The sequence below is a fragment of the Zophobas morio genome, unplaced genomic scaffold (assembly GCF_036711695.1).
Source record: "Zophobas morio isolate AGI-343-1 ecotype UQ-CSIRO unplaced genomic scaffold, CSIRO_AGI_Zmor_V1 ptg000006l, whole genome shotgun sequence".
Classification (NCBI taxonomy): domain Eukaryota; kingdom Metazoa; phylum Arthropoda; class Insecta; order Coleoptera; family Tenebrionidae; genus Zophobas; species Zophobas morio.
Window position 1 is genome coordinate 5,011,643 of NW_026972111.1, and position 17,843 is coordinate 5,029,485.

Consider the following 17,843-nt stretch of genomic DNA (forward strand, 5'->3'; position numbering starts at 1 on the left):
AACATCGCTCGTCTTCGCATCGTACTGTAAAAGCCTAACTTCCGCCTTTGGCTTCGGGTTTTTCGTCTCTCCTTGCGAAATCCGCTGCAGCTCTTGCTTCTTTTCGTCAATTTTCGAGAAAAAATTTTCCATCGTTTTCAAAAAAAACCTAAATCAAAATTGAACAGTCACGGTGAGATTGTGACATTTTTCCGCGAAAAAAATAGCCGGCGATTGAAACGTCACTCAAAGCGATCGGTTGCTGGGAGTTTTCCAATTTCCCTTTTTTCGAAAGGCGAAGAAAATTCCGCCTGGGGACTTTGGCGCGTCGGTTGGCAGCGCACTGGAACGCTTCGGTGGTCACGTGATCTGTCAAATTTGACTATGGTGTTTTGAATAGTTTTAATTTTTGTGAATTGTGGCAAATATCGGACGAAATTATGCCCTTCAGTGAAAAAGGTGTCGTATTTACTTCACGCAGACGCTTCTTGCACAGTTCCAGACCATTTCCCGACCCAGCTTCGTCCATTTGGGACGGAATTTTAAAAGGCGTCCTCTTCAGCTTGTGGGGCAACCAAATTTAAATCAAAATTTACCCTAAAGCGCCAATTTGCAAATAACATGAGTGCTCCCGCTTTCACCCTCATTGGTATTACGGTTTATACTTGTTAATTTTTTTTTAACTTGAAGCATGATAGCGTTTGAGTTGTGGGCCATCCAGGGGTTCTAATTCAAAAATTGGGGCTTTCAGGCGGGAGCGACGACGTGGAGGCCCTCGTCGACACGCTCACGATCGAGGGGGCCACGCTGAACGAGAGCAACCTGTCGGGGCTGACCTCGACGGACATCCAACAACTGGCCGAGCTGTCGCAGGAGCTGCACTTGTCGAACGAGATGGAGACAGACGGTAAAGGAGACGAACCCCCCAATCGCGAATAATTCTCACTATTGTAGAGCCAGAAGTGATAATCGAGACCGTCGACGAGACCGGACAGGTGGAAGAAGAGGTCATGCAGTCCGAACTAGCCCACGAAGTCGAGATAGAAACCGAACGTGCCCCCTCTCCAGAGGAGATCCTTCCAGACGTGAAAACAAAAACGACCACTATACCTCCGTTGCGCCCCCTCACGATAGCCCCCAAACCCACCAAAGTCCCGATCGCCATGAAGCCCATGCCCGGCCAACAACTCCTCCTCCTACAAGGTACAAACTCCAACCAAGCCATCAAATTAGTCTCCTCGCAAGGGCAGGAACTCAACCTTGCCAACATCTCTCTGGGGCGCCCCGTCGCCATAAAACCCGCAGTTAAAACCGTGACGACGCAAGGCAACTTGGCCCTCATGCAGCCCAAGCAAGTCGTCATGAAAAAAATCATCACTTCTGCTCAAAAAACGACGCCGAAGCCCACCACGACGTTCACGAATAAGCAGGGGCACATCATGGTGGTGCAGAAAGCCGACCAGGTGAAGCTGTTGCCGTCCCAGACGACGCTTCCCAGCCCCACGAAGACAATAACTCTGCAGCAGGCGCAGGAGATGGGGCTGATCACCACGACGAAAATGCTACCGCAGGCGCAGTCGACACCCAAGCATACCGTTGTTTTAAACAAGGCGAGCGCCGCCCCCAAGACTATCAAGATCGTGCCTCAGGTGGCCCCCGCGCAGTTCGTGGGGCAGAAGACGGTGGCGGTGAGCCAGATTAAGTCGCCGACGAAGATTCTACCGGCGACGCAGACGACGTCGACGTCGAAAGTGCCGCAGAGGATTTTTTTCAAGAGCGCGGCCACGGGGACCACCATTTTGCCCTCGGCGCAGATTATTCAGGTGGCGGGGACGCAAGCGTTGAGTACGGGGCAGTTGCATCAGATTAATATTCCGGGGAAGGGGGTAAGTAGAGGGTTGAACAATTTTCAAAAGCTGCAGCAACAACCAGACCACATATTTGAAATTACAAATCAAAAGTAGTAGAAATTAAAAAAAGTACTAGAAATTTAACAGTAAAGGTTTGAAGATTTGGATAATAAATTGTTCAAATTTGGAAAAATTTATTAATTTATTAAAAAAGGCACTACATTTTTCAGATTTTTAGAAGACACAGCTCTTTCACTTTTCCTGCGTAAGAATTCATCCTTATTCGATTTTCCAGTGACTGCGGTCCAAAAATTCATTGACACGGATGAATTTTGAGGTTATGTTGTTGTTTATGTTTTTTTAGTTGTTATTCTTGTGAGGCAGGTTATGACCTCATGAATATGAGAAAAAAAGTTGCAAAAAAATTGGCCTAAAGCACCGTTTTAAAGTTATTTAGACAGAACTTCCCTCGCACTTCAAACACATTCACACAAATTCAGTTTCTTTGATAAACGTTGATTCTGCAAATTTTGGTTTTAAATATAGCGAATTTAATCAATAAAATAAATTGGTTTGTTCGTTAAGTTTTACATTTTTTTTTTAACAATTCAGAAAATTAGAAATACCTATATTGCTGATTTTAAAGGTAGCTATCAATTTCAGTTCCATTTTGATTGAAAGTATCTTTTATTTTTTGTAAGTTGCCATTTGTGGTGTTTGATTAAAGTGACAGATTGTCAATGCGTTTGTAGAATTCAAAAATGCAACTTTCCTATTTTCCTCTGACTTTTGTTGAGGTAAAGTCATTTTAAGTGTAAACTTGTATTGTTACCCTTAAAAATCAAGTTAATAGAATCAGATTTTACAGTTGATTTAAAAAATTTACCTAATGAAATTGTTTAAAATTTTGTGGAGAACCTAATTACCGCAAATTCAGTGATTTCTACAGCCCTTCTTCATTCTAGGGACTACTCTTGATATTGTTCAATCTTATCTTAGCAAATACTAGCTCCGCCCACTTGCCTTCCATTGTGATGGAGGGTATATCATTTGCTAAAATAAGTCTTATCTTTACAAACACTAGCCCCACCCGCCCGCCCTTTATTTTTTTAGAGCGTATGTCATTTGCCAAAATCAGTCGTATCTTAGGAAATACTAGCCCCGCCCACCCGCCCTCTATTTTCTTAGAGGGTATATTATTTGCCAAAATCAGTCTTATCTTAGCAAATACAAGCCCCGCCCACCCGGCCTCTATTTTCTTAGATGATATATGATTTGCCAAAATAAGTTTCATCTTTACAAACACTAGCCCCACCCGCCAGCCCTTTATTTTTTTAGAGCGTATGTCATTTGCCAAAGTCAGTCTTATCTTAGCAAATACAAGCCCCGCCCACCCGCCCTCTATTTTCTTAGATGATATATGATTTTCCAAAATAAGTCTTATCTTTACAAACACTAGCCCCACCGCCTGCCCTTTATTTTATTAGAGCGTATGTCATTTGCCAAAATCAATCGTATCTTAGGAAATACTAGCCCCGCCCACCCGCCCTCTATTTTCTTAGAGGGTATATTATTTGCCAAAATCAGTCTTGGCAAATACAAGCCCCGCCCACCCGCCCTCTATTTTCTTAGATGATATATGATTTGCCAAAATCAGTCTTATCTTTACAAATACAAGCCCCGCCCAGCAGCCCTCTATTTTCTTAGATGATATATGATTTGCCAAAATAAGTCTTATCTTTACAAACACTAGCCCCACCGCCCGCCCTTTATTTTTTTAGAGCGTATGTCATTTGCCAAAATCAATCGTATCTTAGGAAATACTAGTCCCGCCCACCCGCCCTCTATTTTCTTAGATGATATATGATTTGCCAAAATCAGTCTTATCTTTACAAATCACCTACTTTTAATAATAAATAAATTTATAAATTTTATTTATTCATCCCCTCCAAGTAATGAATGACGCCATATCAAAATAGTGCTTCAAAATTTATCCGTTCATGCGCCCCGCTCCCCAAAAATTGATGATGTCATCTTACAATTTCGTCAAATAAATGTTATTTAAATGTTAAAAAGTAACATAGTTCTGAATTTGTTGTTTATGAATCCCTCTTGAATGTTTCTCCTAGACATCGAGATTTTTGGGAAAAATCAAATTTTTTTCGAAGTTTCTATTTTTCAGCCTGTCGATTTTTACTTCCCGAGTGGAAGCGAAGGAAGTATTGCAATCGAGTCCATCGGACGAATGGGCACTTTTATGTTTTCTCGACGTTTCTTGACCTCTAGAGTACGAAAAAAGTAGTCTTCCGTTTCCGTTGGTCTGTCTGTTTGTATCCATTTTTATTAGACACGTAATCTCCGAAACTGTTGGACCGATAGTTGTCAAATTTTGTACGTATATTAGAAATATCATGTAGATGGTTAAATGGTAACCAAAATTTGTCTAGTCATCCCACCAACAATTTAATGACGTCATTCTACGTGACATTCTTTCGATGTATAAACATAAATAAACACTTGAGCTTCAGATTGCTATTACCCACTGCTGAAGGACAAGGGGTGTTATTTATGCCTCTGGTTTTTACTTTACAGCGGAAGTTGGATTTGTCGAGTTATACTTATAGCTTTAGACCAATTTTTTATTGATCAAAATAAGAACCTGATTTTTTAGATTTGCGTAACAAAATTTATTTCTCATTGCATTCATATTTTTTACATTCGCTTAAACAGGCTCCTAGAAATTAATGAATGAGTCAATTTATTTTATTGATTAAATCAGGAACGGTTCACTCCATTTTCCCAGAAAATTTTGGGAATACATTACTGTTATTTTTCAATTTCCATTTTACTCTAAATAAAATAATTCAGTGAAATGAAGAAAGAATGTGGGCGGGGCTAAATTTAGCTTTTTCTAGTTTCAAGAGTAAGCAATAGCCCCGCCCGCCCACCCCTTCTTCGTTCCAGTGACTACTTTTAATATTGTTCAGTCCTAGCTTGGCAAGTTTTAGCCCCACCCGCCCACCCTTTTTTTTCTTAGAAGGTATCTCATTTGCCAAAATCAATCTTATCTTGACAAATACTAGCCCCGCCCACCCACCTCTTATTTTCTTAAAGGGTATGTCATTTACCAAAATCAATCTTACCTTAGCAGATACTGGCCCCACCCACACACGCTGTTCTCATTCTAACGATTTTATCTCTCTTCAACTGAGATTCATCTTTCATTCGGACTAGACAAAATGAATGAGAAGAGGAGGGGTAGGTGGGCGTGGTGAATTATGTGTTCTTTTGTAAAGTGAGAATGGGGTAATTTTTTTCTTATATTACTTATTTGCTATAATATTTATTTGTGATTTCTGAAGAAGAAAATGAGAGAACGGGTGGGTGGGCGGGGCGAAGTTTAACTTTTACCTACAGAATCTTTTATAAGCAAGCAATAACCCCGCCCACCCACCCCCTCTTCATTCCAGTGATTACTCTTAATATTGTTCAGTCATTTACCAAAATAAATCTTATCTTAACAAATACTAGCTATGCCCACCCGCCCTCTATTTTCTTAGGGGGTATGTAATTTACTGCAATCAGTCTTATCTTAACAAGTACAGTTTCGGCCACAAAATCTTGGGCAGTTCTGTCATTCCATTGACAAGAGCTCTAAAGCAGGCTTTACCTACTTATAACCTCAAATTTGCCATGTTTGTCACTTTGACGTTTCTCAAAATTGATTTTTGAAAAGTGTCAGTCATTATGACAATAAAGCATAGACTACATCGTCTTTTTTTTTAAATGACAGAAAAATACTGCCCAAGATTTTCTGGCCGAAACTGTACTACACTGCACCTATCCAAGTTGATATACGTGTCCTTGCATGTTGATGAGGTCATCACAAAATTATATAAACTAAAAACTCAACTCAAAAATGGTGTATATGTGTCATTATACTTCAGGAGCGAGGCAAGTTCTGTCCAAACAACTCTCAACCAATTTTTTAACTTTCGATGTTAAATTTTACGATTTTTCAATTTTTGGACCCTTCAATTTTTCAGTGTTTTTGATGTTTCAATTTCTTAATCTTTCGGTTTTTCGACTATTCGGTTTTAGATCTTGGTTTATCAAGATATGGATATTTTTTTATTGTTCAATTTGTCGACTTTTCGATTTTTCGACTTCTCGGTGTTTCGATTCTTCAATATTTCAATGTTTGCAATTTTTTAAACTGGATTTTCAATTTTTAAATTTTTAATTTTTCAATTTTTTTAATGTTAAATTTTTCGATTTCTCGATTTTCCAATTTTACCGTTCTTCGATATTTCCATTTTTTCAATTTTTCGAATTGTTAATTTTTTTATTTTTCAGCTTTTTCATTTTTCAACTTTCGATTTTTTTGTTTAAACAGGTGGTTCCAAGAAATTAATGAATAAGTCAGTTCATTTTATCGATTAAATCAGGAACGGTTCACTCCGTTTTCCCAGAAAATTTTGAGAATACAATACTGTAATTTTTCAATTTCTATTTTACACTAAAGAAAACAACTCAGTGAAATGAAGAAAGAATGTGGGCGGGGCTAGATTTAGTTTTTTCTAGTTTCATGAGCAAGCAGTAGCCCCGCCCACCCACCCTTTCTTCTTTCCAGTGACTACTTTTAATATTGTTCAGTCCTAGCTTAGCAAGTTTTAGCCCCACCCACCCACCCACCCTTTTTTTTCTTAGAAGGTATCTCATTTGCCAAAATCAGTCTTATCTTAGCAGATGCTAGTCCCGCCCATCCACTCTCTCTTTTCTTAGAAGGTATGCCATTTACCAAAATCAATCTTATCTTGACAAGTACTAGCTCTGCCCACCCGTCCTCTATTTTCTTAGAGGGTATATTATTTGTCACAATCAGTCTTATTTTAGCAAGTATTAGCCCCTCCCACCCTTTTCTTAAAGGGTATGTCATTTACCAAAATCAATCTTATCTTGGCAGATACTAGCCCCACCCATTCTCATTCTAACGATTTTTTTAATGTTAAATTTTTCGATTTCTCGATTTTCCAATTTTACCGTTCTTCGATATTTCCGTTATTTCAATTTTTCGAATTGTTAAATTTTTTATTTTTCAGTTTTTTCATTTTTCAACTTTCGATTTTTTTGTGTTTCTATTTATCATTTCGGTTTTTCAATTTTTAAAATGTTTCGACTTTTCGATTTTTAGATTTCTCGATTTTTCAAATTTTCGATTTCTCAGTTTGTCAACATTTCACTTTTAGGAATTTTTCAATTTCTGGATTTTTCAGTATTTCGATATCGTATTTTTTACATTTTTTGATGTTTCGATTTTTCAGTTTTCCAGTTTTCTAAAAGTTTTATACTTATGCTTTAAATATATTTTATATTGTTCGCACTTGTGCGCACCGCGTCCCCTTGGAATTTGCACGGGCTGCACTTCACGGGCGGGAAGTTCTGTCGACCAATTTTTTTTGTCACATTTTTTTTAGTTATTTCTTAGCGCCTTTTATCGTTTTTTAAGTCCATTTTTTGTGCTCATATTTTTTTGACACAATTTGTTGTCATCTCTGTCAATTCTTTTTTCACCTTTTTTAATTGCGGCGAACGGCTAATTTCGTGTTGTCTCACCGTTTTATGATCAAAAAAGTTCTTCCGTTTCGGTCGGTCTGTCTGTCGTCTGTGTCAATATTTATTAAATAGATAATCCGAAACTATTCGACCGATTATTGTCAAATTTTATCGTGCAGATGGTAAAACACTGGCCAATACAATAGTAAATTTCATGAAATAATACGTTTATACTTGTGGTTTATGAATCCATCTTTATTTTTTATGCTAGAGATCCAGATTTTCTAAATTATATGTTAACAGTGTGAACGAAGGCCGTACTTTATAAACGACGTGCGCTGTACTTCTGGTATAAAATTGGAAAAAACGGATGTAAAAAAAATCAAAAAACAAAGATTTTATTACGTTTTTTTTTTTAGTTTTTTAATTATTTGGAATTATAATTCAAAAAGTAACAAGAAAATTAAAAAGTTGGGATTTTAATTATGTTTGTTCACTTTTTGATAACGCTTTACATTCTATTCAGTAACTGCTTATTCATGAGACTAGAATCACTAGAATTTCTATAATCTTTAGAGCTTTTAGATTTTCATTATTTATAGATACTTCAGTACCTCTAGAATTTTACATATTTTTAGATCTTTAGGATTTTTATCATCTTTACAATTTTTAATTTGGAATCTGTGGGAGGGGCTAGTACTTGCTATGATAAGACTAATTATGGCAAACGACATACCTCTAAGAAAATGGGGGGCGGGTGGGCGGGGCTAAAACTTGATAAAATAGGACTGAACAGTATTAAGAATAGTCAATTGAACAAAGAAGGGGTGGGTGGGCGGGGCTACTGCTGGTTCATGAAACTTGAATCACTAGAATTTCTATAATATTTCGAGCTTTCACATTTTCATTATTTTTAGATACTTCAGTAACTTTAGAATTTTAAATATTTTTAGATCTTTAGGATTTTTATCATATTTCCAATTTTTTATTTGGAATCGGGGGGGGGGCTAGTACTTGCTAAGATAACACTAACTGTGGCAAACGACATAACCCCTAAAAAATGGAGGACGGGTGGGCGGGGCTAGTACTTGTTAAGAAAAGATTGATTTTGGTAAATGATATATTCTCCAAGAAAAAAAAGGGTGGGTGGGCGGGGCTAAAACTTGATAAGATAGGACTGAACAATATTAAGAATAGTCACTGGAATGAAGAAGGGGTGGGTGGGCGGGGCTACTGCTTGTTCATGAAACTAGAATCACTAGACTGTATGATACAAAATCTATTATTTAAGAAAAAATGGACTTGGTTCAAAATAATTCTCAGCCGACGAGTTATTTCCCTTTTCCACGTTCACTTAAACCCGTATTTGTGTGAGTTTTGAGCAATGAAGAGAATTTATTTTCATTTTCAGGGTTTCTATAAATGATTATAGGGGCGAAGTAGGTCATAAACACGTGCCGCCTCTCAGTTTGAACCTTACTAAATGTCCAAGAGCGCACGACAAATACCACACGCATCTATATAACTGGTTGCCTAAATTCTTCACACCTTTTTAAAAAATGAAACTAATTCATTACAATAAAAAGAAACAAATTTATTGGGGTTAAACATCACAGTAAATGTTGAAAATATTCACCATTTTGTCAAGGCACCAATTTTTTAATTTCATGTTGCATCAGAAACTCCTGATTGCTGAGGAAATTTTGCCAAAGATGTTTACGGATTCTGCTCAAATCATCTACAACTTCTTCAGATACTGAAGATCTTCCACGAGATAGCGTGTAGGGGTCATCATAAAAAGTTTACAATTAAATTTAAAAATTTTCAAGATTGAGGGAACCAATCAAAATAATTTTTGCATAACACCACTATAATTCATTCAAGTTCGGACTTCTGCAATTAAAATTCCTTCCAGATGCAATACATCAAATTCGTGACGGCCACCAACTCCGAAACCCTTCCCACGTCCGCCTCCACCATCACCACCGTGAAAACCCCGGTCCAGGCCTCCCCCACGAACATCGTCCTGTCCGAAATCAAGCCCGCCGCCGCCAGCCAAGGCACCGCCATCGCCCCCAAACCCCTGAAGAACATCGCCGCGAAAACGGCTGTCACCACCGGCCAAGTGGTAATGCTGCCCAGCTACGTCCAAACCCAGCTCAACACGAAAGTGCCCATACCCATGCGCCACACCCCGGTCGCTAAGCAAGTCTCCCCCGACACCAGCGTGAACATCACCCCCGAGGCCAACCTGGAATCGAACGGGATGCGGCCGCGGAAGCCCTGCAACTGCACCAAGAGCCAGTGCCTGAAGCTCTACTGCGACTGCTTCGCCAACGGGGAGTTCTGCTACATGTGCAACTGCATGAACTGCTACAACAACCTGGACAACGAGGACCACCGCCAGCGGGCGATCAAGACGTGCCTGGAGCGCAACCCGAACGCCTTCAGGCCGAAGATCGGCAAGGCGAAGGACGTGTCGGGGGACAGCTCGGTGCGGAAGCACACGAAGGGCTGCAACTGCAAGCGCTCGGGTTGCCTGAAGAACTACTGCGAGTGCTACGAGGCGAAGATCGCGTGCTCGAACAACTGCAAGTGCGTGGGCTGCCGGAACATCGAGGACTCGATGGAGAAGAAGGGGATGAGGAACAACCTGGAGGACGGGTTCAACCAGCAGCTGCAGGGGAAGATGACGCAGTCGAAGGACCCGCTGCAGTTCAGGCCGAGGCGGACGTCGAACAGTCGGCAAGCGATTAACTTTATCAACGACGACGTCATCGAAGCGACGTCGCAGTGTATGCTGACGATCTCGAACAGCGAGGAGGCGGGCATGCAGGACGACGAGGTGACGAAGAGGCAGATCATCGAGGAGTTCGGGAGGTGTCTGAAAGAGATCATCGACTACTCGATGCTGCATAATTGATAGTTTTAAGTGTAAAGTCGAAAGTACGTTGTAGGCTGGAATTTTATTTTATTGTTAGGATTAAGTTCAAATTGTAATTTTTCATGATATAAACTTTTATCTTACGGTTTTAGAGGGATTTGGTTTGTCTCCTGGAATGGTCCCGTGGCACCAGAAACAGGCGTTGCAAGAATTACATGAGCGATTTATATTTCAAATTCAAATTATTCAAATGTAATTTCGGCGTTGCTTTTGTCTTTTAGCGCGAAAGTTTAATTCAAACTGGGACACCACAGTACCAAAGTCTCCGCACAAAAAAGTAGTTCTAGCGCCAGTTTTAAATGAAAATAGAGAATATCATTTTTAACACTTAAAAACCGCAAAAAATTCAAAATTTGGCTTTGAACTGTGACCGTCAACAAAATCGAACCCAACTTTGTGTCTGTATTTTTTTTATTTTTTTTTTTTAAATGACCGTATGCCTTCAAATGCAAAGTGAACCCCAAGGGTGGGAAAGTCTCGTTAATAAAAATGCAAAATATGGAGGGCAAATTATTTGTTCCTTAAAACACACAAAAAGAAAAAGGAAGTCGTCACTAAAATAACTAAATGATAATACTTCTCGTTCATTTAAATATAAAAAAAAATCGAAGACTGTTAGGAGTCTGGATCATAAATCACTTTTACGGGATCGATGGCTCTGATAAAGGCGATCGAGCTCTCTTCATTTTTCAACGTTACGTTGTGTACTCATTTTCGCGGGTCAAGGGCTAGTACATAACTATGCACATCATCCATTTGCCAGGCCGGAAGACCTGCGCATTCCACGAAGAAGTAGGTACCCCGGTCGGAATCTAACAAAACAATGGCTGGCTAACTTGGATTAAATCCATATTAATCTGAAATCTGTACTCTGGAAGTTCTGATGATGATTAAATGAATGTACAAAGCAAACAAAACAACGAAAAATTTACATGATGTCAAATTATGCGTTCATGCAAGTTAAGTTACCTATAACAGAAACACGACAAGGAAGATATTAAATACGGTCAAAATGAAAAAACAATTCAAGAATAAAATAACACATTCATATAGTACAAAATAAACCTGCATTTTCAATTCCACGATGATATTAATCTAACTGATGATAATTTTCAAGGTCCTTTTTCTCAAAATGGTTTAAGATCAGTTTAAATATCATAATGACATATCATAAATCTCGAGTGAGAAATTATGAAATGTGGAGAATATAATAATTTGAGAAAAAACATCCAAAACCGGGACAAAAAAATTGTGAAGCTTCAATAAATGAATTTCCTCTACCACATGTTTTTATATGAACATTTTCTGATTATGGTAGCTGTGATGGTAGTTAAATTGTATGAGAACCATGAACAGTTAAAAATCTTAATATTATGGTGTCCGAATTTAAATCAAAATTCGAAAAAAAAAGAATTCAAAACATAAATCGTTAAACATAAACAACTAGGGTTGGTAGAGACAGAACAGTGCATGGCGGAGCGTCAGTCTGAATGTGTCTTTGTGAGTGTAAACACGTGGTAAGAGCTAGGTTTAAATTAGTTGGTTTGGTAGTTAATAAAATGGGAGAAACCCTTTGTTTAACGACAATCAATCGTAATCGACGTCACTTTGTTGTCCCCAACCCGTGCGGTTAATCCTTGCGGCCTTTTAATCGAAAAATCGCGGACTTTCGTTCAAAGCGAAACACGTGCTGTAAATTTGTTTTATTGTTTGAAAATTTACCAATCAAGTTATTTTTTCTTAATCGTCAGCTAGTGCTACAACAATTTAACAATCAGGATTATTTAAATAAACCACTTGCTAGAAGATTTCATGAAATTCACTTTGTCAGGAAAACACCTTGTTGTTTAATTACGAAAAGGTTTCTGGATGCATATACAGTTGGGGACACGGAATTTCAAACGACCTGTCAATCATAATGACAGTAAGGTATAAGACTACAATGTTTTTAAATGTCAGAAAATTGGTTGTCGTTTGAAATTCCGTGTCCCAAACCGTACGTAAGTGTTACATTATAACACTTCTTATTTCTACACACAAGATTGCTAATAGTTCATTTACGGCAGTTAAACAATTTCATTATACTGCGAACTGGCGGGGGTTAAATAATTTCTTCCCTTAGGCGATTATCATCATCATTATCGTCGTTATCCTGATTACTTCATCGAGGCATGCCCTCACAACGCTACAGATTGATTACTTCATCGAGGTTCGTCCTCGCAACGTTAGAGATTAATAACCTCAACGAGGCTTATTCCTCCCACCGCTAAAATATACATCATCGAGGCAATTCCTCACAACGATTTAAAATTTACATCACCGAGACGCTTTTTCCCTCGCAGCGATGATTGGATATTTTTGTGTTTGTTTATTATGTGTTTTGTTCGGGTAACCAGTTCGCGGTATTTTAAACTCTCAAAGTAAATTGTTTTTTTTTTAAGTAACCAATCACTTATATCATGATATAATTTGACATAATGTAAACTCTTTGTTTGAATCGTTGATAAAGTGTGGCAAATATCAATCTCCTGTAAATTTTGTTAACTTTGCAATTTTTCACCTCATACAATATTTCTCTAATCTCACAATTTTAACTTCAGTAATTTTCTTTGTTGTATAATTTTAATTGAACGTAAATTTCATATTCTGCAGTTTTAACCTCACATAATATTTTATTTGCACAAGTTTATTTCACACCAGATCTTTTGTTTCATAAATCTTTACTAGTTTTGTTTTGTAAATACTTTGTTGATGAATGTGTCAATCGTATAAATTATCTGATGACAAATTTTAATCTCACGTAAGAATTATTTGTTGTTTAAAATTTCACAATATTGTATGACGAATTTAAATATTGTTTATTGCGCTTTGAAACTTTAACATTTGTTCAGTTGTTGTTAATATCAGAGTTATAATAGATTGAACATTTAAAAATGGAATTGAGGTTAAATAACACAGAAAACGTTGTAAGGATCCAATTCGAATTTTTAAATTTCAAATGAATTCTGCGCGCACAAGAAACGGTCGGTAAGAAGAAGAGGTTGGCAACCAACCACCCCAAAGAAACAGACATGCGCAAAGCGAGGGTGATTTTGTTTCTTGTAAAACACACCACTTCGCTTTGACCGCTTGGAACAAACGGTCGACTTCCTTTCGAGCGCTTCGAGCAACAGGTTGTATTTTTGATTGTGAATTATTCTGTGCCTTTTGCTGTTGTTTTTGCGTTTCCAGTGTTGATCCGTTCCATTGGAAAACCTAGCAGCCCCCGTTGAGCCATTGGGTGTTCCTGATTTCTCACCGTTCTTACGACGAGGTTTTTGTGTTCCTGTTGGCGGTAAGCCGTGTCGAAATCTTCGCATCTTTGGAGAGGTATGTTTTGACCACGTTTTGGACTGGATCCTGTGTCGCCGCGAGTTTTCAAGTCCCGATGATGCGTCTGACCTCGTGACTCAGCGACGCGTGCGCTTTTTTCCACTAATCTCGTTTTTTTTTTATCTTTCATTTAAAATCCATCGCAGTAGGGCTTTACAGGAAGTGATTTCTAGTTCGGACCATGCTTTATTTAGCTATATTTGTGAAATCTGTATTTTGGATGGCGGCAAACGAGTTGTTATTTTCACCGTTCTTTGTTCAGGCAGCGGCCATTTTGAAGCGTCCATTTGTTTCTTTTAATCGAGCACATGTTTTAACTGAATCTATTGAACAAAATAACAACATTGTGGGTCATGGGGGGACGTGCCTTTATTCTTTGGATTTAGCACATCGTTTATACAACGCCACAGGATTCATCGTATTTTTGCATCGCATATTTTCGACGCCTATTATTTGGAATGACGAATTCGTCCAACGCCATTTTGCAACTGCAGATTGTCTGCCATGTTTGTTTATGTGTTCTGTTTGGGGAAATGTATGTGTAATAATGGCCCACAATGTAGCTGAATAATTTCACGTTTGAATTTTAACCACTAACTTGACTGGACACGAATTATTATTAATCTCATGTAAATTTGTTAACTTTACAATCTTTCACCTCATGCAATTTGTCTTTGTCTCACAATTTTAGCTTCAGTAATTTTCTTTGCTGTATAATTTGAATTGAACGTAAATTTCCATGCTCTGCAGTTCCGACTTAACATGATATTTAATTTGTACAAGCTTATTTCACACCAGATCTTTATTTTATCAATCTTTGCTAAGTTTTGATCATGTAAATGTTTTGTTGATGAATGTTTCTCTCATATAAATTATCTGATGTCCAAATTTAATCTCAATTAAGAATTATTTGTTGTTGAATTTTCGTAAGAGTGTGTGGCGAATTTAAATGTTGTGTATTGCTCTTTGTTGAAACTTTAACACTTGTTCGGTTGTCATTTAATATTAGAGTCATAGAGATTGAACATTTAAATGGAATTGAAGGTAAATAACACATAACTCGTAGTGTACGTGGGGCGCGCGACTCCTTCTCAAACTGACGGGATTAATCGCGTCACCTGCACAAGTCCGCGGGTGTTGTATAGCTTCAGGGGGCGATCGCGGGTTTTTAACGCTGTCGGCTTCTGTCCATAGCCGGGACCCCACTACGGATCTGCGATCGTAACCGCCTCGTTTCGCAGGGCACGTTCGTAATGGAGAGATGCGTGTGAGCAGGCGTTGGTGTAGATAGAATCACCGTCGTGAGGGAGAACAGTGATGATCAGGAGTCCCAACCTCCACTTGCGTTACAACGCCCCCTCTGGGTATTTTGCTGTACTCATAAATGAAATTGATATATTTTGTTCTATATTTTGTTCGATCGCCACACCCTCATAATGATTCGGGTTCTGCCATCCAATTTACATATGTGTAGGTCTTGTGTTTGTTCGGTTTTCATATGTGTATGTCTGTCAATTCGCGAGTGTTTTCCTTTCAAATATCTTAGGGTGTTTGACATGTAATATGTCGGTGAATAAAACCCCAGGGGGTTTTGGGGAATGAAGACCGATGACACTTTGGCCCTGCGGACTCGCCAGGAGGGCAAATTGAGCCTCTGTCGTCGTTCTTCGTTTCTTTTTCCCCCTTAGGAAGGCTTTTGACCAACCTAATTTTGTCTATTATTTCTGGCGCTCTCGACCGTGTATGCACTTGTATGAAAGAACTTCTTCCCGCCATTTTTCAAAACCAAAAAAAAAAAACACACAACGTAGGTTCTCATTTGTTAGACGATCACAGCCAAGGCCAAACTTTGAATTTTTGAATTTTTCGCGGGCCTTTCAAACTGTTTCAAGGTCAAATTTTTAAGGCGGGAAGATTGGGTTATCACAACGTGGCAGAAACGAAGTGCGGTTCCTAGTCGGGCTGGCGAGATTTATCGTGTCACCTGTACAAGTCCACAGGTTTGGATAGATTCAGTGGCGGCCGCCGATGTTGTAACGTTCTAGACTTCGTGCTAGCCTAGATCCACCTACGGGTCTGGCGACCGTAATGGCCTAGTTTCGTACAGCATGATCGTACTGGAGGTGTGAGTGCGGGTAGGCTTTGCGATAGATAGAATCACAATCGAAGGGGGAGAACAGCCCTAGACCGGTAGCCCCGAACTCCGCCCCAGGGGTACTTTTGTTGTCCTCCTGTTAACTTTGAAAGTCTGGCGCCACACGCCCGTAATAACTTGTGTATTTGCATCCAGTTACTTAATTCAGATTTTGCTTTGTTTTTGTTAAATTTGTGATATTCAAATATTTACATTGATCCCAAACATATGTACAGGATTTTGCGTTTGTTCGTTTTTCATATGTGCATCTCTGTCAATTCGCGAATGTTTTTTCTTTCATATATCTTAAGGTGTTTGAAATGTAATATGTCCGGGAATATACGATATTGGTTATCACAATATGAATTGTGAATTTACAATGTTGATGGAATACTCAAAGTTAGCATTGGAAACATTCAAAATAATAAATAAATAATATGAATAATTCACTAACGTAAGCACCTAATCATTTATGTTCCAGAGCGTTTAAGGAATTAATGAATGTCATCCTTCAGGTGATAGTTAAGATTGGAATGCACAGTAGGTACAAAATTTGGGGGTTACTTGGCCTAATTACTTCTGGTGTAGCAGTGCTAGTGGAAAACTTGTGTTAAAAATTTTTAAGTAGAATTTTGTTTGTAAATAATTTTATTAAAGGGCAATAGTTTAAACAAAATGAATCACATTCGACGGCACAGGCCCCTTCAACGAGCGTAATTAGTAATATGTCAGTTTATTAACAATTTTCTAATGTGTAAAATTTTGACTGTTTCATGAAAACGTGTAATTTCGATTTCTCATAATTCATGTATGTATTACATTTTTTTAAATATTCATGGTTCTAATACAGTTTCACTTCAATCATGTAATTGTTCATAGAAAAACACGCACAAAATTCATTGTTTAACTCTTCTTTATAAGGATATTTATTAAATCCGATGTTTTTATTTATTATATTATTCACACTTGGTAACTTCTCATTCGAGATTTATAATAGTTTATTTATGGCATTTAAACCAACCTGAAACATAGACATACTTTGAGCAAAAGGACCTTGACAATTATCAGTTACATTAATATCAGACTAAAAATGAAACGTTTATTTTGTATTATAATTAATGTGTTATTTTCTAACATCTAAATTATTTTCTTACAGCTTGAATTTGAACATTTATTCTCGAATTATTATTTTGAATTTGAAGTCAATAAGAGAACAAAATTTTAATGAAAAACTATGTAGCGGCAGCGGCACCAGAGCGCTATAAGAGTGGGGAAGTCGAACTACATCAATTTCATTCTAGAACACAGCAAAAATACCCACAGGGGGCGTTGTAGCACGAGCGGAGTTTGGGACTCCTGGTCGTAGCTGTTCTCCTACCCACGTCGGTGATTCTATTTATCGCAAGCATGAAGATGCCGTACGAGCAGGCCGCTACGGTCGCAAACTCCTGCATTCTTTGTGCAGATGGCGCGATAATCCCGCCAGCTCGACTAGGAACCGCGCCCTCCGCTTCTGCCAAGTGTTTCTGTGTTATTTACCTCAATTCCATTTTAAATGTTCAATGTCTGTGACTCTGATATTAAACTACAACTGAACCAGTGTCAAAGTTTCAAAGAGTAATAAACAACATTTAAATTCGCCATACACTCTCGTGAAATTTTAAACAGCAAAGAATTATTATCTGAGATTAAGGCTAGACATCAGACAATTTCAAATCCAATTTAATTTAGATTTTAAATGAAAAAGCCAAAAATTATTTCATTGTAACCCATTTAAACATTTATCAACAAAATATTTACATAAAAAAATTAGCAAAGATTTATAAAAACAAAAAAGATCTGCTGGTGTGAAGTAAAACATGTGCAGAGCATAAAAATTTACGTTCCATTTAAATTATGCAGCAAAGAAAATTACTGATGCTAAAATTGTGAGATAGAGAAAAATTGTATGAGGTGAAAAATTGCAAAGCTAACAAAATTAGATGAGGTCAGTATTTTATATTATCAT

The 17,843-nt window shown here is 38.1% G+C and overlaps 1 protein-coding gene across 3 annotated transcripts; it reads left to right on the top strand.

Moving 5' to 3' along the window:
- Positions 1 to 10,420, top strand: LOC135123376 (protein lin-54 homolog). 3 transcript variants are annotated; one of them, XM_064047978.1, is made up of 4 exons: positions 1 to 628; positions 731 to 886; positions 934 to 1,865; positions 9,301 to 10,420. In XM_064047978.1, the coding sequence occupies exons 1-4, from the start codon at positions 601 to 603 to the stop codon at positions 10,306 to 10,308; spliced, it is 2,124 nt and encodes a 707-aa protein (XP_063904048.1). In that variant the 5' UTR covers positions 1 to 600; the 3' UTR covers positions 10,309 to 10,420. The 3 variants fall into 3 exon arrangements, with proteins under 3 accessions (XP_063904048.1, XP_063904049.1, XP_063904050.1); XM_064047979.1 differs by having other exon boundaries at positions 2 to 628; positions 940 to 1,865; XM_064047980.1 differs by having other exon boundaries at positions 7 to 438.
- The last annotated feature ends 7,423 nt before the right edge of the window (positions 10,421 to 17,843 follow it).

Excerpts from the sequence above, each read along its gene's own strand:
- LOC135123376 (XM_064047978.1), top strand. The coding sequence starts at position 601 with ATGAGTGCTCCCGCTTTCACCCTCATTG. Across the intron at positions 629-730 it reads TCCCGCTTTCACCCTCATTG|GCGGGAGCGACGACGTGGAG; the intron begins GTATTACGGTTT and ends TGGGGCTTTCAG. Across the intron at positions 887-933 it reads GAACGAGATGGAGACAGACG|AGCCAGAAGTGATAATCGAG; the intron begins GTAAAGGAGACG and ends TCACTATTGTAG.